Source organism: Myxine glutinosa, chromosome 4 (assembly GCF_964187855.1).
Source record: "Myxine glutinosa chromosome 4, kmMyxGlut1.1, whole genome shotgun sequence".
Taxonomy (NCBI): Eukaryota; Metazoa; Chordata; class Myxini; order Myxiniformes; family Myxinidae; genus Myxine; species Myxine glutinosa.
Genome location: NC_136264.1, coordinates 18,670,100 through 18,696,442, shown reverse-complemented (window position 1 = coordinate 18,696,442; position 26,343 = coordinate 18,670,100). Strand labels below are relative to the sequence as shown.

The 26,343-nt window shown below is 47.6% G+C and overlaps 2 protein-coding genes across 2 annotated transcripts in view; both read left to right on the top strand.

Annotated features, from left to right (window-relative positions):
* The window catches only part of LOC137425804 (fibronectin-like), a 1,588,206-nt gene that overhangs the window by 1,444,816 nt on the left and 117,047 nt on the right, over positions 1-26,343 (top strand). The window lies entirely within an intron of this gene.
* The window catches only part of LOC144891686 (neuropilin-1a-like), a 54,250-nt gene that overhangs the window by 16,855 nt on the left and 11,052 nt on the right, over positions 1-26,343 (top strand). The window contains exons 2-3 of the mRNA XM_078775510.1: positions 9,030-9,060; positions 17,734-18,096. Coding sequence (XP_078631636.1) covers positions 9,030-9,060; positions 17,734-18,096 — 394 coding nt within the window. The remainder of the gene's footprint in view (positions 1-9,029; positions 9,061-17,733; positions 18,097-26,343) is intronic.

Genomic DNA, 26,343 nt, shown 5'->3' with positions numbered 1-26,343 from the left:
AAATACCTATTTTGGGAGACAACCCCACTCCCCCAACCCCATATACCTCCTAAGACCCCCAATTTTTCTAAAGCCTTGAACAAGCATTGGTACATCACGGGTTATGGTGAAGTTTCATTGAAATTGCATGTGGTTTCAGAGAAGAAAGCAAATATCTATTTTGGGGTGGTCAAACCTGGACCCACTTTGACCCCCTGTCGACTCCCAAAGAGGCTGATTTTTTTTAATGCCGTCAACAAACTTTAGTCACAACACAACAAATATAATTTGTGCCAAATTTGGTCGCAATCCCATCAGCGGTTTCGGAGAAGGAGTTTCAAGTGTTTACGGACTGACGTACTGACGACGCACCATAAAATAAAGTTAGTTTTAGATAAAAACTAGCAATTAAAAAAAAACATTTGTAGAGAACAAACGGATGAAAAGAAAATGTATAATTATAATTATAGATTGCATAATATTGTTGCGGATATGGGATTTGGCCTCCATATCCGCTTGTAAATATTCCCCTATTTCCCCAATACTCCCCAACTATCCCCAATCCCCCATTCCCTAGTCCCATTGTCTGTAAACAACACTCTGTAGAACCGACCTTCCCCTTTTTCCCCCATTAAATGTCGTGCCCAGGTCCACCGCATCTCACGGAGACAACTTTCGGACATCTTGCTAGTTATTCTTAGTCTATGTCAGTTAAGGACTCGTTTCCATTAATTCTGACTCTTCGTTGCACCAGAATGTGATTGTATGGCACCAGTAGTGAGTTTAGGACCTCCCCATACCTCCTCCCATCTTCCTCATGAAACAACAACAACAACAACAACTACAACAACAGCGCGCGGGGAGTGTGCGTCCTCACTCCGGCTCGGTTAGCCGCCATTGCCCATGTGCTCCAGGTTACCTCCAGGTTACGGGGTTACCACGAAGGGGCTGACTGTCGGCCCCTCGTCAAGGGCGGAGCCCGGTAACCCCCCGCACCCAATAAGAAGCAACGGGCCGATTCCATCTGTGGCGGAGCTAACGAGCCGAGGGCGTGTCACTCCCCGCTGGATATACGGAGCCACTTACCGGACGTGACGTCAGATGCGCCCCGAGCTTGAAGTGAAGAGAACCAGTCGCCACCTCCGAGCGCTGAGAGACCTCCCGCATCTCTGGACCGGACCGGGTCGATTCTGTCCCTGAGCACAAGGTGCACCTTGTGCTGACCACCGACTACCTGCCCTTCCTTGCCATCAATCCCGGGGTGAGTCAGTCTTGTCCTGTTTACCTGTGGTCTGTCGGGGTTACTATAAGACCGTGATTAAGTGCCTACCTTCCTATGCTGTCCCTCTTGTCCTTGTAATCTCAACGTTCCGAAATATTATAACCTCCTCCGGAGGTCTTGAGAACTGTACCCCTGGTGTCGTGTCATTTAACCCAGCCGTTGTGTCCTTTCCTCAATTGATTTAGCGTAGCGCGACTCGGCCAACGTTCGAGTATAATCGGGTAAACTGTGCAGACGCGGTCATACCAAACCGCTCGGTAAACCAACATCCACAACCGCGTCTGTAACATTTGGTGTCGAGGAGTTGGATTCGGACCTGGGACTAAATTTGTTAGGCCCAAATTTTGGAACACCAATTGTACCATTAGGGTAACATTTGGTGTCGGGAAGTGGGATTCGATCCGGAGCGCGTTACACGCGCTCGAAATTATAACGGCGAAATTTGATTTTGTTTTACGAAAATAAAAACCCGAATTTTGAAAGTCGCGCTATGGCAGACCAAGACGGCTGGGTTCCGGTAGAGAGTGAGGCAGGGTCGATCCAGGACCAAATTGAGGGACAAGAGGAGAGCGAAGCAGTGAGGGTAGCAGATTCGCAAAATAGCGCCGTCACGCACGAGGTAGCGGACACGCAAAATGGCGCCTCGCAGATGGCCACGGCGACCACGCCCGCGACCGTGGTAGCGCCGCAGGTGGATTCGAACCTTTTTATGTTGCAAATGGGGGCCCTTATGGAGAGGCTAGAAGCAAAAATGGGGGTAATGAATAACCAAATGGGGGTAATGAGGGACGAAGCGAGGGGTACCGGTGAGGGATTAGACAATAATTTTAAGGGATTAGACAATAGATTAGGGGAAATACAGGAGGGGTTAATGGGGGTAGAAAACAGAATGGCCGTTCAGGAGAATCAAATGGAAGGGATGAAAAAGGGGTTAGAGGGGTTAGAAAACAGTATGGAAGGCAAATTGAGGGACATGAGGGACCAAGCGGAAAGGGAAGTTAAACAAATGGGGCAGCAGATAGAGGGGGTCAGAATGGGGGTAGAGACCAAACTGGATGCTCACAGGGAGGAAATGGAGCAGATGAGGGTGGCATCTGGGCAGGAGATGCAAGTGATGGGAGAGGAGATCAGAAGAGGGGTGAGTGAGGAGGTCGGAGGAGTGCGCGAGGAGGTGAGGCACTGTAAGGAGCACATGGAGAAGGAGGTGAGAAAGGGGACTGTAAAGTTACAAGGGGGCATAGAGGACCTGACGCAGGAAGTAGAACAACTGACAGAGGGACAAAAAGAACTAACGGACCAGGTAAAGAAGAACACAGCGGTAATAGGAGGGTTAAAAGCGACACAAAATGACCTAAAAAATGACTTGGTAGCGACGAAGAGGGAATGTCAGATGGTACGTGAGGGACTGACAACGAGGTTGGACGAGGTGATAGAGGTAATGGAGACGAAGGACCGGCAGGTGAGGACGCACATGGAAACGGTCAAGGTAGCCTTAGAGGATGAGCTTGAGGAGACGTACCGGGACATAAAAGAGGTGAAGCAGAAATTAGAAGAAGTGGAAGAAGGGGTGAGCGAAATTAAGAAGCGACGGAGAGGGGATAAGAAAGAGATAAAAGAGGAGGTAAAAGAATTGGTCCAAAGTCTGTGTTTGGATCGTGATGATGTGCTCATTAACCGGATGAGGGATTCGCAGGTGATGGAGGAGAAGCAAAGAGGAAGAGGACCCGGTGTAAGTGGTGACCAATATGGTCGTGCGTATGATGCGCCAGGGGATTTAATGAGCTTGGGGGTCGAGATGGACCCGGGTGTTCGTGAGAGGCCGTTGGTGAAGTGTGCGACAGGTCTGGTGTGCGAAAAAGGAGGTGTGCGAGAAAGTCCGACTCTGGGGTGTGTGAGGAAAAAGTGCGTGCCAAGGAGTGAAGGTGCTGGCGAGAGTGAGTCGGTCATAGCGCGTGTGCGAGGGAGCACATGGAAGCGCGGTGTGGTAAGTGTTACAGAGGGTGTGACGGGAGAGTGTGCGCAGGAGTGTGCGCGAGAAAGGTGTGTGACGAACAGGTGCATGGGGAAAGAGTGCGCTGTCAAAGACAAGGAAGAATGCACGCCCGTGGTGAGTGTTACAGAGGGTGTGACGGGAGAGTGTGCACAAGAGTGTGCGCGAGAGAGGTGTGTAACGGACGGGTGCATGAGGAAAGAGTGCGCTGTCAAAAGCAAGGAAGAATGCACGCCTGTGGTGAGTGTTACAGAGGGTGTAACGAAAGAGTGTGCGCGAGAAAGGTGTGTAACGGACGGGTGCATGAGGAAAGAGTGCGCTGTCAAGAGTAAGGGTGAGTGCGCTGTCAAGAATGGAGGTGAGAGTAGTGAGAGTGACAAGGAGCGTGAGTTGGTTGTGACAGGTGAGCGAGGATGTACACCTGGAATGGAAGGAAGCACACCTGGAATGGTAGAGCGTGAGTGGGAATGCACGCTGGAATTGGTAGTGAGGCACGTGGTTGGGTGTGCGAGTGAGAGCACACCTGTGATTGTCACAGAGGAGGTGACCGAGGAGGGGGCGCGAAGAGGTGTGTTGGTGAGGTGTGCGAGCGACGAATGAGTGCCAAGGTGTTCGGTGGTCAGGTGTGTGACCAAGTCGGTGAGCGGAATGAGGGTACCTGGGTGTGTAAGGAAAGGTATGAGCACGAAAGGGGTAGCGTATGCATGTAAGCATCCAGGTGAAGCATCGACGGTAACCGGGTTAAAGGTTAGGTCGACTTTTAGCCGAAGCGGGCCCTCGGTGCGTGCCGGGCTTCGGGTGCCGCGAGAACCAGCGGGGATCCGAGCCACGGCGGGTTCGAAAGGACCGCCGTGCGCGATCCACGCTGGGCCTCGCATGGAACGGCCGCGTCCGGGCTCCACTAGGCGGAGCGGGCAGCCCGATAGGAAGGGTCGTCATGGCGACCACTTTTTGTTGAGGCATTCCGGCAGGTCGAGATCGGGCCATGGGATGGCTCCGTGCCGAGATGGTGCGTGGGACCTCGGCCCGGGTAAACCTCCTGCCCTGCACCGAATGCGGGACGCATCCAGCGGCCGGCACAAAACAACCAGCATTCATTGCTCGGCTTTACGAAGCCGGGCTTTGGACAGGAATTGGCGCACCGAGAGGCATTAGTGAGTAGACTGGGTGATGAGGTTAGTGTTTTGGCCCCGAAATTAGAGAAAAACAAAATTTGATGATTGTCAAAGGATTGGCAGTAATGATTGGCAGATGATGGGTAGTGATTGGCAAATTTTTGATTTGTTGGAATTTGATGTGCAAAATTGGTAGTGAGCGATGGGCCCGGTGGGTAAGGGTGGCATCCCTGCCACCCTTCCCATGGTGGGGCAAATGCGCAATAGCTTATGGGGTGTATGGCAGTGAAAACTAGCCCGGGTGGGTTAGGATATTGGTAGGGATCTAGCGAAGATGACATTAGGTAACGTTAAGGTTTAGATAGTGACTGATACCTGTAGTGGGGACGCAGGTAGATTAGTATGGATTATAATGACGAGGGAGCGCAATAGTTTAAAGGGACGACTGGGAAGCGCAAGTTTCAGAGGGGAGTAGTTAGATGAGATGATGCTGTGTGAGAACTGGACAGGTGTGTGGAGCAGTGTATGAGTAGTGAGTGTTGTGGATCAGCGCGAATGCGCTTGGGGAGAGAAGGGTGCAGGTGGCACCAGGAGTGAGAGCACAGGTGTGCAAGTACAGGTGTGTGGAGAGAGTTGGAGTAAGTGGTATGGAGTGGTGTGCATGGTGCGAAGGTGTGGATGGGGGAAGAGTGGACCCCTTTCACGAGTACCCGGGGCGGGTAGTGTAAGTGTTAGGTAGAGGGTATAGGTAAATTGTGGTTGGATATTGGCATTTGTGGTGCGGTTGCAGAATGGTATTGTGGATGGGTGCATTAGTGTTGTGGAAATGGCTGGGCGTGTAGCCTGTTAGTGTGTGTAGTTGGTTGGGCACTCCACCACTGTGAGGATGTCGGCCAGGTGAGGCCGCAGGTGGGCTCTGGGAGCCGTTAGTGTCAGTGGGGCCCGAGGATCCGGAGGACGGACCCTGGTAGCCCAGTGCCAGAGAGGGCACCGAGTGGGGAGAGCGCCAGAGGGCCTTCCCCAGGTAGTTAGGTTAGGGTAAGGAGCAGGTAAGCTCGGAGGCAACTGCAGTGGTGGAGGTGTGCAGGTGGGTAGACCTGCTGGGAGAGCTACACGTCGCGGCCCAGAAATTGTGCGAGGGCACCGGGAGATGAATCGGGGGAGTGAGACCCCAAATTGAAAAGCACCACAGTTTGGTCAATGGGAATTGGTTTTTAGAACCCATAGTGTAAGAGGGCCAATGGTTTGGCAGGAGAAAGACCCCGGGTAATGTAAAGTTGTTAAAGTCATTTAGGAAATAGTTAGGATTGATGAACCTGTCGCACCATACGCAGCCACTTACCTGTGGTGATGATGACTCCACACCTGTGTTTTCTTTGTTCTGTGTGCAGGAAAGGAGAATTGCTGTTGGATTTGTGAGACGCATCACGACGTGGATGAGACATTGGGGTGATTCCATCTCTCCCTCCCTAGGAGGGACTGATGATGAATTGGTGATGGCAAATTATGATGTTGAGTTGGAGATGGCAAATTTTGATGAGAGTTGAAAATGGCAAATTTGATTGGTTAGGAGGGAGAGAAGACGAATTTGGTTTATGGGAGGAACGGGGAAGACAGTAGGGACGTTTGTTGATTTGTAAAATAGATGTTTATGGGTAGTGTTGTGTTTTGTGGATACAGTAAGGGGTAAGGGAGGGGCCATGTAGGTTACCTGGTGGGCCAGGGGGCGTACGGTAGGAACGTACCTGTCTCACCTGGTTCCCATGTGCCCCCAGTGTGCATTACCTTATGTTGCATGCACTTTTGCGCCCTTACCACCTTACTCACTTGTCTGCTTCTTTTGTCTCCCACCTCCGAGGATCTGGCTTTGGGGCAGAGAGAGAGGAGAGAGAGGTGCTGGCTCCGCAGTTGTGGGCCTGCACTTTCGCTGCTTGCTGCCGGGATCGATACACCATATGGACCGCAATGTTTGTGGCCGCCCACCATGGACCGCAGTTCTTTTGCGGCCAAGCACCACCCGTGGAAGGACCTATGGGTCAACGTGGCACCTATGCCAGACAGGTGAACCACTAATAGTTGGCCCCCTGACGGCCACAATAAAGAAATGGACGCGGTTGGCGCCTTTCTTTATTTTTCTTAAAGAAGCCAGAAGGCCAAGTGCACCACACGAAGAGCAAGAGACACCTGCAGGGTTAGTGGTTGTTGTTTTTATTTTAATGAACAATGGTGACTGCACCGGATGGTGCTGACTGTGTTATGGGGTGGTGCTTTTGGTGCTTGGATGGGGTGCTCTGCACATTATTAAAGGCCGTAAGGCCACAGAGCACTCGTGGGTTGGTGTATCGATGCTGGCATGCGTGCTCTCTCTCTATGCATAACATCTGCATGTGTTCCTCCAAAAACAGGTCCTGGATCGTAGTGTAAATATCAGCGTAGTCTTGTGTAAATAATGCTCCCTACCGGCTGTATGTTTAGTTTGAGAATTCTTTCCGCGATTCGGTTATCCTGTGGGTGTGTTTCTGTGAGGAGAAGGGTGCAACGTCGCAGGGGGACATATTTACTCATTTGTGAATATCTGTAAAACTGTCGCACTCAGGGTAGAGTTAATAGTAGAGGGAACTACATCTGAGTGCCACACTAAAGTAGGTAAAAATTTATCGGGTCGGGATGCCCCGAGGGTAGAGAAGGGTGCAATGTTGTGGATATGGGATTTGGCCTCCATATCCGCTTGTAAATATTCCCCTATTTCCCCAATACTCCCCAACTATCCCCAATCCCCCATTCCCTAGTCCCATTGTCTGTAAACAACACTCTGTAGAACCGACCTTCCCCTTTTTCCCCCATTAAATGTCGTGCCCAGGTCCACCGCATCTCACGTAGACAACTTTCGGACATCTTGCTAGTTATTCTTAGTCTATGTCAGTTAAGGACTCGTTTCCATTAATTCTGACTCTTCGTTGCACCAGAATGTGATTGTATGGCACCAGTAGTGAGTTTAGGACCTCCCCATACCTCCTCCCATCTTCCTCATGAAACAACAACAACAACAACTACAACAACAGCGCGCGGGGAGTGTGCGTCCTCACTCCGGCTCGGTTAGCCGCCATTGCCCATGTGCTCCAGGTTACCTCCAGGTTACGGGGTTACCATGAAGGGGCTGACTGTCGGCCCCTCGTCAAGGGCGGAGCCCGGTAACCCCCCGCACCCAATAAGAAGCAACGGGCCGATTCCATCTGGGGCGGAGCTAACGAGCCGAGGGCGTGTCACTCCCCGCTGGATATACGCAGCCACTTACCGGACGTGACGTCAGATGCGCCCCGAGCTTGAAGTGAAGAGAACCAGTCGCCACCTCTGAGCGCTGAGAGACCTCCCGCATCTCTGGACCGGACCGGGTCGATTCTGTCCCTGAGCACAAGGTGCACCTTGTGCTGACCACCGACTACCTGCCCTTCCTTGCCATCAATCCCGGTGTGAGTCAGTCTTGTCCTGTTTACCTGTGGTCTGTCGGGGTTACTATAAGACCGTGATTAAGTGCCTACCTTCCTATGCTGTCCCTCTTGTCCTTGTAATCTCAACGTTCCGAAATATTATAACCTCCTCCGGAGGTCTTGAGAACTGTACCCCTGGTGTCGTGTCATTTAACCCAGCCGTTGTGTCCTTTCCTCAATTGATTTAGCGTAGCGCGACTCGGCCAACGTTCGAGTATAATCGGGTAAACTGTGCAGATGCGGTCATACCAAACCGCTCGGTAAACCAACATCCACAACCGCGTCTGTAACAATATGGAACTAAATGTTTAGCATTGTTTTTTTATGCCTCCGCCGACAAAGTCGCCGGAGGCATTATGTTTTCGGTTTGCCCATCTGTCCGTCCGTACGGGCTAAACCTAGTTTTTCTCAGCAACCATATGTCTGATTGAGACGAAACTTTCAGGGTATGAGTGAAACCCATGCAGAATGTTTTTGTGATGGCTGTGACGTCATAGGTCACGTGGTATTGCAGCGATCTTGGATTAAAAGCAAATAATTAAAAAATGATTTCTCGGAAACCGTTGAATGGAAAAATTTGAAACTTGGCACATTGTCAAGTACTCCCAATGGGGGAAAAAAGCATGATAATGATGACATCATAGGTGAAGTGGAATACCAGCCATAAATGTTTTAATCGAATTATTTATCCTAACAATGTGAAATTGCATGTACATGATCTCTGACCCATTTGTATTGAGCTATTAAATTTATGACATCATAGGTCACATAGTTTGGCAGCCATTTTGGATTGAAGGAAAATATTAAATAATTATATCTCTGAAATCACTCACCCTATCGATGTGAAATTTTACAAATATCATCGAACAGCACTGTTGCATATGGTTTGAAAATGATGATATCATAGGCCACGTGGTTTAGCAGCCATCTTGGATAGAAAAACTAACTTTATCCAATCAACACGAAACTTCACAAACTTGATCCACTACCCATACATATGCAGAGCGATGGCATCTACCCATTGTGGGACAATGCGGAGGCATATTGGTGGCACAGTCGCATTGTTCTAGTTTTAATTATAAAATGGGTGATGTACATTTCAAAACTTTCTATATATTTGTCAATGTTTTCAAATGTGTATTTAAAAAATCGAATATTTCATTCTTGTTTTTCAGATCACTGTATTTTTTGCTTCCTCCTGTGCCCGTAAGTGAATTTAAACTTTTCTTTGTTTCCATTAAATCATTGCTTCATTTTCTATTTCTAGTTTAGAAACTCAGTGCCAGTCACTGCACATGCATCATCGAATGTGCATGTGCAGGAAATTTGTACGTTTTTAAAACAAGTGAATTTCTATATGCAAACCAATTAATTCAAGTCTGTTACTAAACAGTTAAAGTGTACTGGATTCAATATCTAGTTATCTGAACAACAACTTCTTTAATGACATCCTCAATACGATGCAGCATAAAGTCGCTGAGATGATGAGATTTTCTGGTACAATTTGCAGACCTGGAGGAAAGTCACAAGGATAATCTCAAAAGGCATCAGTTTCTTTTTTTATTTGATAAATAACCGTGTTTTGGATTTTATCCCATCTCTCCTCCACTCAAACCCAACTCATCTTTGGATATTTTCTCCATTCCAAATCTTCCAAGATCATCCTGCTTTCGTCTTTGCTGTTCTCCAACTCTATCAATTTTGAAATGAAACCAAACACTATTGAATGCATGAAACAAAATGTTTTTATTATTTGTGACATGTGGAGACCTGTCTTATTTTGTTTGTAATAATAGACTCACCCATCTTATCCTTTTCTATAATAATGGACTGGTCCCTCTGCAATCCACTGCTGATTGGTCAGATTTAGTCCCATGGTTAAGTAATGTAAAATGGAGTCTGATGCTCATGCTGAGGAGACGTATCTCTTCCGTTATTAACTACAGTGTGTTCTCAAATACAAATGACAGTTCTTAAAAGATCATCAAATAGTATTTCTTTGTTTTTATTTCATTTGGGACTCTGACTGTCGCATTGTCCTTCACCACTGCATGTCCTCAGGGAGGCCTCGGCCTGCATCAAGGAGAGCAAGTTATATATTATTATTATGTCAATTCCAATGACGATCATCACCAAGTATTTTAGCTCGTCCATGCGGAAAGACAAACTTTATCAATCAAGCAGTAAGTATAAATATACCAATTGTGGCACACCCATGAATTTGACTCACAGGAGTCACAGGCAAATAACTTACAAGTTCTTAGATCAATGAGAAATACAATTCATCACCAACATGCATCAGTAGTGTAGCAGCATAGCAAACCTGTTGTGCATTTTGTGATACAAGCACCAAATTTGGCACAAATGTACATTAATATGTTGCGAACATTTTCAGATATTGGGCCACTTGAAATTCCGTAATTTTTTTTTTCAAATTTTTTCAAATTTCGTAATTTCAAATTTTTCGGGTGACACCGTCACAATTTCGGTCTTCGAGGCCGGCCGATATAGTGGGGCGGCTTAGCCCAAATATTCAAAAGAATTGTGCATTTTGTGATACAAGCACCAAATTTGGCACAAATGTACATTAATATGTTGCGAACATTGTGTGGTCAGCAATGAAGACGAGAGTCTGAATTACATGTATGCAAAAGACCTTGTGAACCAGTGAAGCAAATACACGGGTAAGCATGAATTAAATCTAGGGCATGATATAATTTCCATGATGTTTACCTCTACACTCAATGGTGGAAGGAGGTAATGTTTTGATCCCAGCTTGTCTGTATGTCTGTTTGTCTGTTAGTCCACAAAATTCCAGACAAAGCTTGTAGTAGTGGTAGTTGTAGTGGTAGTGGTGATAACAGAAATTGTTATATAGAACTGAACTTATATTATTATTATATGCAGAAAATAACTTCATTTCTATATGCCCTGCAGTGGACAGGTTAATTGGTTTATGCACTGAAGGGGTCACCCTGGTGTGCACTGCTGTGTTCTGCCTCACTGAGTTGTTCAGGTATGATGTACTCAGCACAAGCTTCCGGTCGGCCCGGAGGTGGGGGTGCGGGGCCTGTCACGGAACGTCAAAACAAACGGCCTGCCGGGGCCGCCCAAAAGTCGGGCGTGAGGGGCGCGTCCACTAATGGAACGCCTCTCGCTTCCCAGATCGAGGGCCACGTGGTCAGGAGAACCTCGTCCTTTCCGGTCACACTTTGCCTATCGGCCGGCCTCGAAGACCGAAATTGTGACGGTGTCACCTGAAAAATTTGAAATTACGAAATTTGAAAAAATTTGAAAAAAAAAATTACGGAATTTCAAGTGGCCCAATATCTGAAAATGTTCGCAACATATTAATGTACATTTGTGCCAAATTTGGTGCTTGTATCACAAAATGCACAATTCTTTTGAATATTTGGGCTAATCCGCCCCACTACAGAGGATCTTGGAACCCAGACAATCCTGCATCGCCTTAACTCACCATTTTATATAAACCCAAACCTGCATCACCTTAACTCACCATTTTATATACACCCAACCCCGCATTGCCTTCACTCACCATTTTATATAAACCCAAACCTGCATCGTCTTAAATCACCATTTTATATAAACCCAACCCAGCATTGCCGTAACTCACCATTTTATATAAACCCAAACCTGCATCGTCTTAAATCACCATTTTATATAAACCCAAACCTGCATCGCCTTAACTCACCATTTTATATAAACCCAACCCTGCATTGCCTTCACTCACCATTTTATATAAACCCAAACCTGCATCGTCTTAAATCACCATTTTATATAAACCCAACCCTGCATCGCCAGAACTCACCATTTTATATAAACCCAACCCTGCATTGCCTTCACTCACCATTTTATATAAACCCAAACCTGCATCACCTTAACTCACCATTTTATATAAACCCAACCCCGCATTGCCTTCACTCACCATTTTATATAAACCCAAACCTGCATCGTCTTAAATCACCATTTTATATAAACCCAACCCTGCATTGCCTTCACTCACCATTTTATATAAACCCAACCCCGCATTGCCTTCACTCACCATTTTATATAAACCCAACCCCGCATTGCCTTCACTCACCATTTTATATAAACCCAAACCTGCATCGTCTTAAATCACCATTTTATATAAACCCAACCCAGCATTGCCGTAACTCACCATTTTATATAAACCCAACCCTGCATCACCTTATCTCACCATTTTTTATAAACGCAAACCTGTATCGTCTTAAATCACCATTTTATATAAACGCAACCCCGCATTGCCTTAACTCACCATTTTATATAACCCCAAACCTGCATCGCCATAACTCACCATTTTATATAAACCCAAACCTGCATCGCCTTAACTCTCCATCTTATATAAACCCAAACCTGCATCACCTCAACTCAATATTTTATATAACCCCAAACCTGCATCGCCTTAACTCAATATTTTATATAAACCCAAACCTGCATCGCCTTAACTCTCCATCTTATATAAACCCAAACCTGCATCACCTCAACTCAATATTTTATATAAACTCAAACCTTCATCACCATAGCTCACCATTTTATATAACCCCAAACCTGCATCGCCTCAACTCACCATCTGATATAAATCCAAACTTGCATCGCCTTAACTCACCATTTTATATAAACCCAAATCTGCATCGCCATAACTCACCATTTTATATAAACCCAAATCTGCATCGCCATAACTCACCATTTTATATAACCCCAAACCTGCATCGCCTCAACTCACCATCTGATATAAATCCAAACTTGCATCGCCTCAACTCACCATTTTATATAACCCCAAACCTGCATCGCCATAACTCACCATTTTATATAACCCCAAATCTGCATCGCCATAACTCACCATTTTATATAAACCCAAATCTGCATCGCCATAACTCACCATTTTATATAACCCCAAATCTGCATCGCCATAACTCACCATTTTATATAACCCCAAATCTGCATCGCCTCAACTCACCATTTTATATAACCCCAAACCTGCATCGCCATAACTCACCATTTTATATAACCCCAAATCTGCATCGCCTCAACTCACCATTTTATATAACCCCAAATCTGCATCGCCTCAACTCACCATTTTATATAACCCCAAATCTGCATCGCCTCAACTCACCATTTTATATAAACCCAAACCTGCATCGCCTTAACTCTCCATCTTATATAAACCCAAACCTGCATCACCTCAACTCAATATTTTATATAAACTCAAACCTTCATCACCATAGCTCACCATTTTATATAACCCCAAACCTGCATCGCCTCAACTCACCATCTGATATAAATCCAAACTTGCATCGCCTTAACTCACCATTTTATATAAACCCAAATCTGCATCGCCATAACTCACCATTTTATATAAACCCAAATCTGCATCGCCATAACTCACCATTTTATATAACCCCAAACCTGCATCGCCTCAACTCACCATCTGATATAAATCCAAACTTGCATCGCCTCAACTCACCATTTTATATAACCCCAAACCTGCATCGCCATAACTCACCATTTTATATAACCCCAAATCTGCATCGCCATAACTCACCATTTTATATAAACCCAAATCTGCATCGCCATAACTCACCATTTTATATAACCCCAAATCTGCATCGCCATAACTCACCATTTTATATAACCCCAAATCTGCATCGCCTCAACTCACCATTTTATATAACCCCAAACCTGCATCGCCATAACTCACCATTTTATATAACCCCAAACCTGCATCGCCATAACTCACCATTTTATATAAACCCAAATCTGCATCGCCATAACTCACCATTTCATATAAATCCAAACCTGCATCACCTTAACTCTCCATCTTATATAAATCCAAACTTGCATCGCCATAACTCACCATTTTATATAACCCCAAACCTGCATCGCCATAACTCACCATTTTATATAAACCCAAACCTGCATCGCCATAACTCACCATTTTATATAAACCCAAATCTGCATCGCCATAACTCACCATTTCATATAAATCCAAACTTGCATCGCCTTAACTCACCATTTTATATAAACCCAAACCTGCATCACTTTAACTCACCATTTTATATAAACCCAAACCTGCATCACCTTAACTCACCATTTTATATAAACCCAAACCTGCATCACTTTAACTCACCATTTTATATAAACCCAAACCTGCATCGCCTTAACTCACCATTTTATATAAACCCAAACCTGCATCACTTTAACTCACCATTTTATATAAACCCAAACCTGCATCGCCATAACTCACCATTTTATATAAACCCAAATCTGCATCGCCATAACTCACCATTTCATATAAATCCAAACCTGCATCACCTTAACTCTCCATCTTATATAAATCCAAACTTGCATCGCCATAACTCACCATTTTATATAACCCCAAACCTGCATCGCCATAACTCACCATTTTATATAAACCCAAACCTGCATCGCCATAACTCACCATTTTATATAAACCCAAATCTGCATCGCCATAACTCACCATTTCATATAAATCCAAACTTGCATCGCCTTAACTCACCATTTTATATAAACCCAAACCTGCATCACTTTAACTCACCATTTTATATAAACCCAAACCTGCATCACCTTAACTCACCATTTTATATAAACCCAAACCTGCATCACTTTAACTCACCATTTTATATAAACCCAAACCTGCATCGCCTTAACTCACCATTTTATATAAACCCAAACCTGCATCACCTTAACTCACCATTTTATATAACACCAAGCCTGCATTGCCATAACTCACCATTTTATATAAACTCAAACCTGCATCACCTTAACTCACCATTTTATATAAACCCAAACCTGCATCACCTTAACTCACCATTTTATATAACACCAAACCTGCATTGCCATAACTCACCATTTTATATAAACTCAAACCTGCATCACCTTAACTCACCATTTTATATAAACCCAAACCTGCATCACCTTAACTCACCATTTTATATAACACCAAGCCTGCATTGCCATAACTCACCATTTTATATAAACTCAAACCTGCATCACCTTAACTCACCATTTTATATAAACCCAAACCTGCATCACCTTAACTCACCATTTTATATAACACCAAACCTGCATTGCCATAACTCACCATTTTATATAAACTCAAACCTGCATCACCTTAACTCACCATTTTATATAAACTCAAACCTGCATCACCTTAACTCACTTTTTTATATAAACTCAAACCTGCATCACCTTAACTCACCATTTTATATAAACCCAAACCTGCATCACTTTAACTCACCATTTTATATAAACTCAAACCTGCATCACCTTAACTCACCATTTTATATAAACCCAAACCTGCATCACCTTAACTCACCATTTTATATAACACCAAACCTGCATTGCCATAACTCACCATTTTATATAAACTCAAACCTGCATCACCTTAACTCACTTTTTTATATAAACCCAAACCTGCATCGCCTTAACTCACCATTTTATATAACACCAAGCCTGCATTGCCATAACTCACCATTTTATATAAACTCAAACCTGCATCACCTTAACTCACCATTTTATATAAACCCAAACCTGCATCACCTTAACTCACCATTTTATATAACACCAAACCTGCATTGCCATAACTCACCATTTTATATAAACTCAAACCTGCATCACCTTAACTCACTTTTTTATATAAACTCAAACCTGCATCACCTTAACTCACCATTTTATATAAACCCAAACCTGCATCACCTTAACTCACCATTTTATATAACACCAAACCTGCATTGCCATAACTCACCATTTTATATAAACTCAAACCTGCATCACCTTAACTCACTTTTTTATATAAACCCAAACCTGCATCACCTTAACTCACCATTTTATATAAACCCAAACCTGCATCACCTTAACTCACCATTTTATATAAACCCAAACCTGCATCACCTTAACTCACCATTTTATATAACACCAAACCTGCATTGCCATAACTCACCATTTTATATAAACCCAAACCTGCATCGCCTTAACTCACCATTTTATATAAACCCAAACCTGCATCACCTTAACTCACCATTTTATATAAACTCAAACCTGCATCACCTTAACTCACCATTTTATATAAACCCAAACCTGCATCACCTTAACTCACCATTTTATATAAACCCAAACCTGCATCGCCTTAACTCACCATTTTATATAAACCCAAACCTGCATCGCCTTAACTCACCATTTTATATAAACCCAAACCTGCATCGCCTTAACTCACCATTTTGGATAAACCACGTATGTTCCCTGGGCAAGGGTTTGATTCCCGGTTCAATTCAGGGCGCATAATGTTCCCACTTATGTCAATTTAATATATATATATATATATTGTTTATGAAAAAGTGCCTCTATTATAATGATGACCGTGAACAATGGTGGCGCACCAGCATTTGTTGTGTGGGTTCTGACCAACAGGTCTTTAGTGTTCCCATCTCAAAATTGTCCTGCCATACATCCACCATACTTAGGCAATGATTGCACAGTTTACAAGGATTTTGTGGCCAGGAAATAAGATATTGCAGTTAAAATTAGCGACTTCTGACTTTTAGTGGAGCCTGTGAAAGACACCAATCTACCTGTACTCACTCACTACTGCAAACAAGCGTTGTGATAGCTGCAACACTGCTACCTGTAGTATCAGTCAGCCAACATTTGTTTTTCAGCAATGCTAGCCCATTCTCCTGGGAGGGGAATTGATCCATAGACGAGTTTCCTGCTCACTCATCTAATTATCTGGCCTGGTGTTGGCTTAACGATTTAAGTGGCTGGCTTAAGATCTTCGAGAAATTCTTGAGTTTAAGCCTCTGTCATTCCATTGAAATAGCGCCAGGAGGTTTGGCAACAGGGGCACCGCCTCGCATGACACAAGCAAATTTGAGATGACAGCGTTGTTGAATACACTGTATATTTCTAGTATGTTCTTGTGTTTTGCTTTAAAAATTGCACTTTTATAAGCTGTTGACTTTGTCCGTTTAGGCTCAATTTGTGCTATTTATTTGGTGCTGGAAGGAAATTCACAGAACACTACATTCATCCCGATTTACTAATCTGTATAAACCATGAGGTCTCCATGAAGGAAAAATAACTGACTGATCATATACCCTTCAATTATTTTTGGATTGAAAGTGAATGTTTTTTTGTTTTTGTTTTATGTTGGATTCTCCAGGCACGTACTGTATAGCCCTCATCGAGGCCAGGTCTGAAATAAATGAGAAGAAAAGAACCACCATTGGAGACCATTTTCCCCCACAGAGCAGGGGTTGGCCTTTTTCGGGCACCGTGGTCCCCTTTTTGAAGCAATGTTTTACGGCCAGATGCCCTTCCTGCCGCCAACCCTGTTAGTCGCCTCTTGCAGCACACAGGGAATTACCAGTGAACTGGTACTCAATTTGCCGACCTCAGAAGGATGACAGGCTGAGTCAACCCCCCTGGCGTTAATTCAGTGATCGACTGGGATTGGAACCCAGGATCCTAGGATCCCAAGCCGGCACCCAAACCGCTAAGCCAACACTAGGCTTAAAAAAAGAGAAGAAAAGTGTGTGATGAAAAGTGTATGGTGTTTTTTTGCGAGAAAGAAAGATTGAAGCTAGGCAGGGAGATACAGTTTGAGTGAGACAGAAAGTAAGAGCAGCAATCCTGACATGGAGAATGTAAGATGGTTCCGGACACCACTTTAACGCTCCTAAGTCTTTAACGCTTTAACGCTCCTAAGAACCGTAGTACTACCTTGGGTGGTTGCTGTGTACAACCTTCTACATAAAAAAGTATTAATTTGTAAAAAATATATATATTGATTTGTAAAAAAAAAAAGATGTCTCCTTTCAGTTTCGCCAGTGCCCTGTGGTGGAGAAGTGCAAGCAGAAGGCTCGCTTGCATCCCCTGGATATCCACAAAGCATCTATTCAAGCATTGACTGCGTCTGGGACATCGAAGCTCCTGCTGGACACGTTGTGTTACTGACCGTGGTGGAACTGCATTATGATATTTATACAACACCAACAGATTGTCGCTGGGGCTGGCTTGCTGTCGGATTCAAAAAGACGTCACAGAGAAACGTCACGATGTGCCATTATTTAGACGCTGGACGAACAATTATATCTCCATCCAACACGATGCGGCTATTTTATAAGAAAATGTCCTATTACGGGACGAGTTCCTTCAACGTCACTTTATCATCGAGAATCTTTGGTAAGACTTTCATTTTATGTCCTTGTTGGCAATGTTACTCTCTCTCTCATTGATATAAATGACAGGGAAACACAATATGCTCCATTGATATTATAATGTATTCTGCTTTGATCCTTGTCAGAATATTGTCTTCAGGTTTTGGGATTTGCAGTGGGTATGTGTTTTCCATAAAAACATCTATATTTGTTTCTGCTCTTGTTTAACATCAATGTGTTGACATTATATCGGAAAGTAGATTGATCGGAATGACCAACAGGCTGGAGCTGAAATTTACAAGTGACTTTGAATAACCAGAACAATTGATGAGCAGATTCCATTCCTAAAATATATTTAAAGTCAAGAGTTTCATTTAATAGAGATAATTTAGCAGCATTTACCTTCAGCAATTTAGCATTTAGCATTTACCTTCTTAACTATATTTTTCAAAATCATGCAAATGTAAAGGCACAATAAGGGAATGTTGAAAGCTAAACCATCGTAATTAAACCAACAAACAGTATACTGCTATAGTGCTATACTATTATAAAAAGAGGTGTGTGTGTGTGTGTGTGTGTGTGTGTGTGTGTGTGTGTGTGTGTGTGTGTGTGTGTGTGTGTGTGTGTGTGTGTGTGTGTGTGTGTGTGTGTGTGTGTGTCGTTATCTCCAAATGTGGGTTTCAGAAGGTTGAACGAAGTCTTCCCAGGTCTCGAAGCATCCACCTCCATTTCAGTAAGGGATCATGATTCATGGACCAGTTTGTGAAGTTTTCTTATTGTCAAAGTTTTGTTCTGAGGGCTCTTTTGAGGATCGTCACCGATCCTTGGACAGCTTCCAATTGCAGTTTGTTTGTCATAATATTCCCAGGGATGGTTTTTAGGGTTTGGTATTTGGTGGCTTAGTGTTTGGTTTTAGGGCTTTAGGGCTTGATCCCAGGGATGGATCTCTGTAAAGTTTTTAAAATGTTTATTTTTTATTTTTTTATCATTCTGGTTCCTCCAATAATCACTGGTACAATTTTGGCACTCTTCAGCTTCAAGGATCTTTTCACTTCATTTTTGAGGGCTTCATATTTGGTCATTTTCTTGATTTCTGCATTGTTTAGGCCAAAATCACTGGGCACTTACACCTCAATTAGCAATGCCCTCTTTCATTTTTTGTACCTCAGTGCTATATCCGGTCGCAATGCTTTGTTTTCTATGTTCACGCTTGATGGGATCATCAGGTCATATGTGAGTGTTACTTTCTTGTTTTCACTGATTGCTTTTAGTTCATGTTTCCATGGGTTTTCTGGAACTGTGATATTGGGACTTTTGCAGATGTGCCAGTGGATTACTCAACATACTTTGTTGTGCCTTTGGGTGTACAGCTGTTCTGACGTGTTTACATCCTGATAGGAGGTGGCTCGTACTTTTGTATTTCTACCTTGCAGAACCTGCACTTGTCCGATTGACTCAGTCCCACCATTTTCTTAAATCCATTGGTATATATAGTGTCCTTGGTCTTTGGCATTTAGAATGATTCGTTCTCCATCCCAGTTATGCTGACCTCTTCTTAGCCATTCCAAACAGCCTTCTTTGTCTACTCCCAATCTGACTAACTCTTTTTTTATATATACCTTTCTGCTCTCATAATTTTCCCAGTTGTCAGTGTATACTGTACAATATCAGTGTTGTCAGTTGATTTTTCGTTTTATATTTTTCTTTCTTCTTTTTTGCAATTGTTGGGGCTGTACTCGTTGTTTTGGTTTCTTGTGTGACATCTTCCATTGACACCTGTCTTCTAGGCGGGTTAGGGTTACCTTTTCTGGTTTGCTGTCTTCATGTTTCCTTACAAATTTGATTCATTAGTCTGCTGCACTTTTTTACGTATTCAGCCAATCCTACAGTCGTCATTCTGTGGTCTTGATTGAGCTCCATCAGGCCCCTACCTCCTTCTCGTCTTGGCAGGTACATTCTCGGGATGTATTGATTTTTGTAAAATATTTTCTGGATGGTGAGGAGTTGCCTTGTTTTGATATCCAGTTTATTGATTTCTGATTGTGGCCAGTTTATTATTCCGCAGCTGTATTGGAATACTGACATAGCGAGTTGGTTTATGGCTTTGATTTTGTTCCTTGGAGATTGGTTTGTTTTTTAGATCAGCCTCGTTCTACACAGGTATTCTTTGGTAATTGTTTTGCGCATTTGTTTGTGACATATTCGGTGGCCCTCTTCTACTCCGAGGTATTTGTATGATGGTTCGTTGTCTAGCTCCTGCATTGTTGTATCAAGGTCTATTTTTATGTTGTCTGTTTTTGTTGATCTACCTTGCACGAGTGTGCACTTGGCACAATTATCTCGGCCAAATTCCATTTGGATGTCATCGGAGAAACGTTTCACTAATTTCAGTTGTGCTGCCAATTTTTCATCTTTCATTGCAAAGAGTTTTAAAACGTCCATGTACAGTGGATGCTGTGGCGAACACGAAAGCCCACTGGCGTGGTGACATCATTCCGCGCACCAAGTGGGCGGCGGCCACGCCCAAGGGGTAGGCGTGGCCTCAGGATATACACCGGGCGCGCAGCCCGGAGCGCGCCAGTGCTACAGTGACCTCTTTGAATAAAGAACATTAAACTTACCGCGTTGTCCGCTTCCTCCTTGGTAGCAAGTCGCGCGCGTAGCACCGCGTGCTAAATTGGTGACCTCCGACATTCGAGTCAGCCGTCGCTGACTACCCGAAACCGCCGCAACAATGGCTACCAACGCGGTCTCCATCAAGCTCCCGAATTCTGGGAGTCACAAGCCGAAGTTTGGTTCCTGCAGGCGGAAGCCCAGTTCCGACTTCGAGGCATCACGGTGGACGAGACCATGTACTGCCACGTGGTCGCCGCCCTCGGGCCCGGCACGGCCACCCGCGTCGTATCGGTCCTAAGGAATCCACCTGCCGACGGCAAGTACGAGGCGGTCAAGCGTCTCCTCCTCGCCACGTTCGGCCTTACGGTGGACGCACGGGCCGATCGCCTCTTGGACCTCCCCGAGATCGGGGACACGCGACCGTCGGTCCGTATGGACCATATGCTGGCGCTCATGGGCGACGAAACCCCAAACGCTCTATTCCGGGCGTTGTTTCGACGCCAGCTGCCAGCACGAGTCCGCCTCGCTTTGGCTGGTTCCGCGTTAACGGAACCCCGTGCGCTCGCTGCCGAGGCCGACAAATACTACGCGGCTTTGGACACGCAGGCAAGTCTTGGCGCGGTTGCCGCTCCCGAGGCTCCCGAGGCTCCCGAGGCTTTCCCCGATGCACCGCACCTCTTGTCTGCCGCCACGCCCCGCCCACCACCACTGCCGCCGCCGCGAAGAAAACCGCGGCCTCCGACGCCGCAGCTGCCCGCCTGGTGTTTCTTCCACGCCAAGTTCGGCCACGAGGCTCGGCAGTGTCGCCCGCCGTGCTCATTCGGCAGGTCGGGAAACGGTCGAGCCGGCGCTCGGTGGCAACGGTGAGCGTCGGCAATTCCAACAGCCTTCTGTACATAACGGACACCTTGTCCGGGCGCCGTTACCTGTGCGATACGGGAGCGCAGGTGAGTGTCGTTCCTGCCGGTACGTCCGACAAGCACACCGCGGGCCGAGGTCCCGCACTGCTTGCGGCCAATGGTACGTCTATACGCAAGTATGGAAAACGCTGTCTCTCCCTGCGGTTCGGAGGTCAGGTTTTCCGTTGGTCGTTCGTTACGGCCGACGTGCCCATGGCACTGGTCGGCGTGGACTTCTTATGTGCTAATGGATTACTGGTCGATGTAAAGCGCAGAAGGCTTGTCCAGGCTGAGACGTTCAGCTCGCTCGCGTGTGCGCTGCCCGGCTCGTTGAGCAGCTCACAGAGCGGCTCATCGAGCGGCTTGCTGAGCGGTTCCGTTCCGGCCAGGTTCATCTGTACGCTTCCGGCAGCGGACGAATTCGCCCGCCTCCTCGCGGGTTTTCCGGCCCTCACGCGGCCGACCTTCTCGGCGGGGACCGTCAAGCACGGGGTGGAACACCACATCCCCACCGCCGGGCCACCGGTCTACGCCCGGGCACGCCGCCTCGAGCCGACGAAGCTCACGGTAGTGAAAGCGGAGTTCGCTATGCTGGAGCGGCTCGGCATCGTGCGGCGCTCCGAGAGCGCGTGGGCGTCCCCGCTCCACATCGTGCCCAAGCCCGGCAGGGGATGGCGACCGTGCGGGGACTACCGGCGCCTCAACGACGCCACCACCCCCGACCGCTACCCCATCCCCCACATTCAGGACTTTTCCGCCCGCTTGGCGAATATGTCCTTCTTTTCAAAGGTGGACCTCGTACGCGGCTACCATCAGGTCCCTGTCAGGTCGGAGGACATCCCGAAGATGGCTGTCATCACGCCATTCAGGCTTTTCGAATTCCTCCGGATGCCCTTCGGTTTGAAAAATGCGGCTTAGGCGTTCCAGCGCCTCATGGACAGCGCCTTGCGCGACTTGGATTTTTTGTACGTATACCTGGAAGACATCCTCGTCGCCAGCGCGTCCTGCGAAGAGCACCTTCACCATCTCCGCACGCTCTTCGAACGTCTGGGCCAGCACGGCCTGATCGTGAACCCCGCCAAGTGCCGGTTCGGTGTCGCTGAAATCGACTTTTTGGGGCACCACGTCACCAAGCACGGGGCCGTCCCCCTACCGGCCAAGGTGGAGGCGGTGAAGGGGTTTCCGCGCCCCCGCACGATCAAGGGGCTCCAGGAGTTCCTGGGCATGGTAAACTATTACCATCGGTTCCTGCCCCGCATCGCCCAGCTCCTGCGCCCCTTACACGAGGCCCTTCGAGGGAAGCCGGGCAAAGGTGACGTTACGTGGACTGAGCAGATGGACGCGGCGTTCTCGGGCGTGAAGCTCGCCTTGGCCAACGCCACCATGCTCACGCACCCGGCGCTCGATGCACCGATCGCCCTCACCTCCGACGCCTCGGACTACGCGGTGGGCGCGGTGTACGAGCAATGGGTGCATGGAGCTTGGCAACCGCTGGCATTCTTCAGCCGGCAGCTTTGCCCGCCTGAACGCCGTTACAGCACCTTCGACCGAGAGTTGTTTGGGCTTCACCTGACGGTCAGGCACTTCCGCCATCTGCTCGAGGGCCGTGCGTTCACAGCCTTCGTCGACCACAAGCCGCTGGTTTTCGCGATGGGCAAGGTTGCCGAGCCGTGGTCGGCCCGGCAACAGCGGCACCTCGCGGCCGTGTCCGAGTGTCGAGAACAGAACCATGTTCCACACCTTGAGTTCAAGAGATAACAAGATTTAATGATGAACCAATATCACAGCGCTGTGGAGGGTGTAAGAGTCATACTATTCACAGACGAACAGCATGGCCACATACACTCCTGAGTTCCTTACAGAAAGAACTTCCTTATATACTTGCAGAGTGTGATAAAAATCTCCGCTAATTTTGGCAAGTTTCAGCAGTATAATACACAATGGGGGAAACGTTGACCAGTACCCCCACCCTTGTCCTATCTTCTTTGGCATGAGCAAAGGGCAAGATGCGGGAGGGAGAAAGAGCACCGTGACATTCTCAAAACTTATCTTCCATGTTGGATTTTGGTCAAGGACAGACAGACGCGTTTTCACTAGGGGTCTAACAGAGCAAGCAGTTTCACTATCTTTCTACATTTTTTGGCACAGTTGGACAATAAAACATAGTTCAAAACAAGAGGGAACATAGTAAGCTTAATCCTTTTCACAAAGCATCCATTATTAAATGCAAACCACAATTACATAAGGCACAATAAAAGGCATGATCTCGACACGAGTACACGACGGACATCCGGCACGTCGCGGGAAAGGACAACCCAGTGGCCGATTGCCTTTCCCGGGCCGTCGCCCACGCAGTCCACCTTGGCATCGACTATGCCCGGATGGCAGCGGACCAGGCCACCGACCCCGGGGTCCAGGCCCTGCGGACCGCCATCACAGGCCTCCGCGTCACCGAGGTGCCCTTCGACGGCGCAGGCACGGCCCTCGTTTGCGACGTCTCCCTCGGGCGGCCTCGCCCCATCGTGCCCGCAGGCTGGCAGCGCCAGGTTTTTGACGCCATCCACGGCCTGTCCCACCCGGGCACGAGGGCCTCCCAGCGGTTGGTCGCCGACAAGTTTGTCTGGCATGGCCTCCAGAAGGCTGTCCGCGGCTGGACCAGGACGTGCCTCGCGTGCCAGCGCGCAAAGGTGCACCGACACACCCAGGCCCCCCTGGCCCCGTTTACGGTGCCGGAACGATGGTTCGACCACGTTCACGTGGACCTGGTGGGACCTCTGCCCCCCTCGCGGGGTTTCACCCATGTCCTCACCATGGTGGACCGCACCACCCGGTGGCCGGAGGCCGTGTCTTTGGCGGTGACGACGGCGGCAGACGTCGTGCAGGCGTTCATCGCCACCTGGGTCAACCGGTTCGGCGCCCCCTCGGACATCTCGTCCGACCGCGGCCCCCAGTTCACCTCGGAGCTCTGGGCCGCGGTCGCGCGGGGGCTCGGGGTCCAGCTGCACCGAACCACGGCCTACCACCCCCAGGCCAACGGCCTGTGCGAGCGATTCCACCGCTCGTTGAAGGCCGCGCTCCGGGCCACCCTCCACGACGGCGGCTGGGTCGACAGGCTCCCCTGGGTCCTGCTGGGCCTCCGGACGGCGCCCAAGGAGGACCTGCGCGCATCCGTGGCGGAGTTAGTCTTTGGACAACCGCTGCGGGTGCCGGGCGAGTTCCTCCCCGACCCCACGGCACCTTGGTCCGCGGCGCAGGAGCGTTCTGCTTTGCAGGAGACCACCCGGAGGTTCGCCCCGGTGCCGACGGTGCACCACAGGCACCCTCCTACACACGTCGCCCCGGAGCTTCGCACCGCAGAGTATGTCTTCGTCCGGCACGACGCCCACCGGACACCACTGCGGTCCCCGTACGACGGGCCTTTCCACGTGCTGGAGACCGGGGTAAAACATTTCACCCTGGACATCGGCGGCACTCCTGACCAGGTCTCCATAGACCGCCTCAAGGCGGCCCACCTCGACGTGGACCACCCACCGCCGGTGGCTCGGCCCCCTAGTCGGGGCCGCCCCCCTGCGGGCGGACCCCAGGCACCACCCAGCACTGCAGGCACGCCGCCCCCCGGCCCGGCACCCATCCCAGGTACAGCCGGGGGCATCCCACCTGGCATCCCTGCACCCCGGACGCCGCCGGTCGCCAGAGGGCGCTTCGGCCGGGTCATCCGTGTGCCCCGCAAACTGGCCCTCCAGGTGCGTGGGAATTCTGGGGGGGGGCGCGTGTGGCGGACACGAAAGCCCACTGGCGTGGTGACATCATTCCGCGCACCAAGTGGGCGGCGGCCACGCCCAAAGGGTAGGCGTGGCCTCAGGATATACACCGGGCGCGCAGCCCGGAGCGCGCCAGTGCTACAGTGACCTCTTTGAATAAAGAACATTAAACTTACCGCGTTGTCCGCTTCCTCCTTGGTAGCAAGTCGCGCGCGTAGCACCGCGTGCTAAAATGTCACCTTTCCCATTTTTTTGTATGTTCTTCTATTGGTTGTTACTGTGTATCCATGTCCTTGCTCATTGATGAGGTTACTTATGGCGCTTTGCCATTGCACAGAAGTTTCCTTGTTTTGATATCCAGTTTATTGATTTCTGATTGTGGCCAGTTTATTATTCCGCAGCTGTATCGGAATACTGACATAGCCAGTTGGTTTATGGCTTTGATTTCGTTCCTTGGTTTGTTTTTAAGATCAGCCTCGTGATATGGTACGGCACTTTACAGTACGGTCTGGAACGGCACTGTACAGTACGGTATGGTATTTTACAGTACGGTACGCCACTGTACAGTACGGTACGGCACTGTACAGTCCGGTCCGGAACGGCGCTGTATAGTACGGTATGGTATGGCATTGTACAGTACGGTACGGCACTGTACAGTACCGTTCGGTGTGACACTGTACAGTACGTTCGGTACGGTACAGTACGGTAATCCCTGTGTCGTTTTTCCATCGTATAACAGAACCGTGAAAATAGGCGGAGTTATCTGAAGTGACGAAAAAAAACCATGAGCACTGTGGTGACGTAATTTCTCATGTGTTGTACCACTTTGAAGTCTTTCGAGCAGCCCCACTACAGTTGTTGTGATATTTTAGTTTTATATAACCTTGTTCTAGTTTTTTAACTTTTCGCGGCACCGTTTGGCCGACCGTTCGACCCCCGCATCCAGCAAACGCTGAGATATGCTTTGGAAGACCCTCTCATTTCGTATGCTGGACT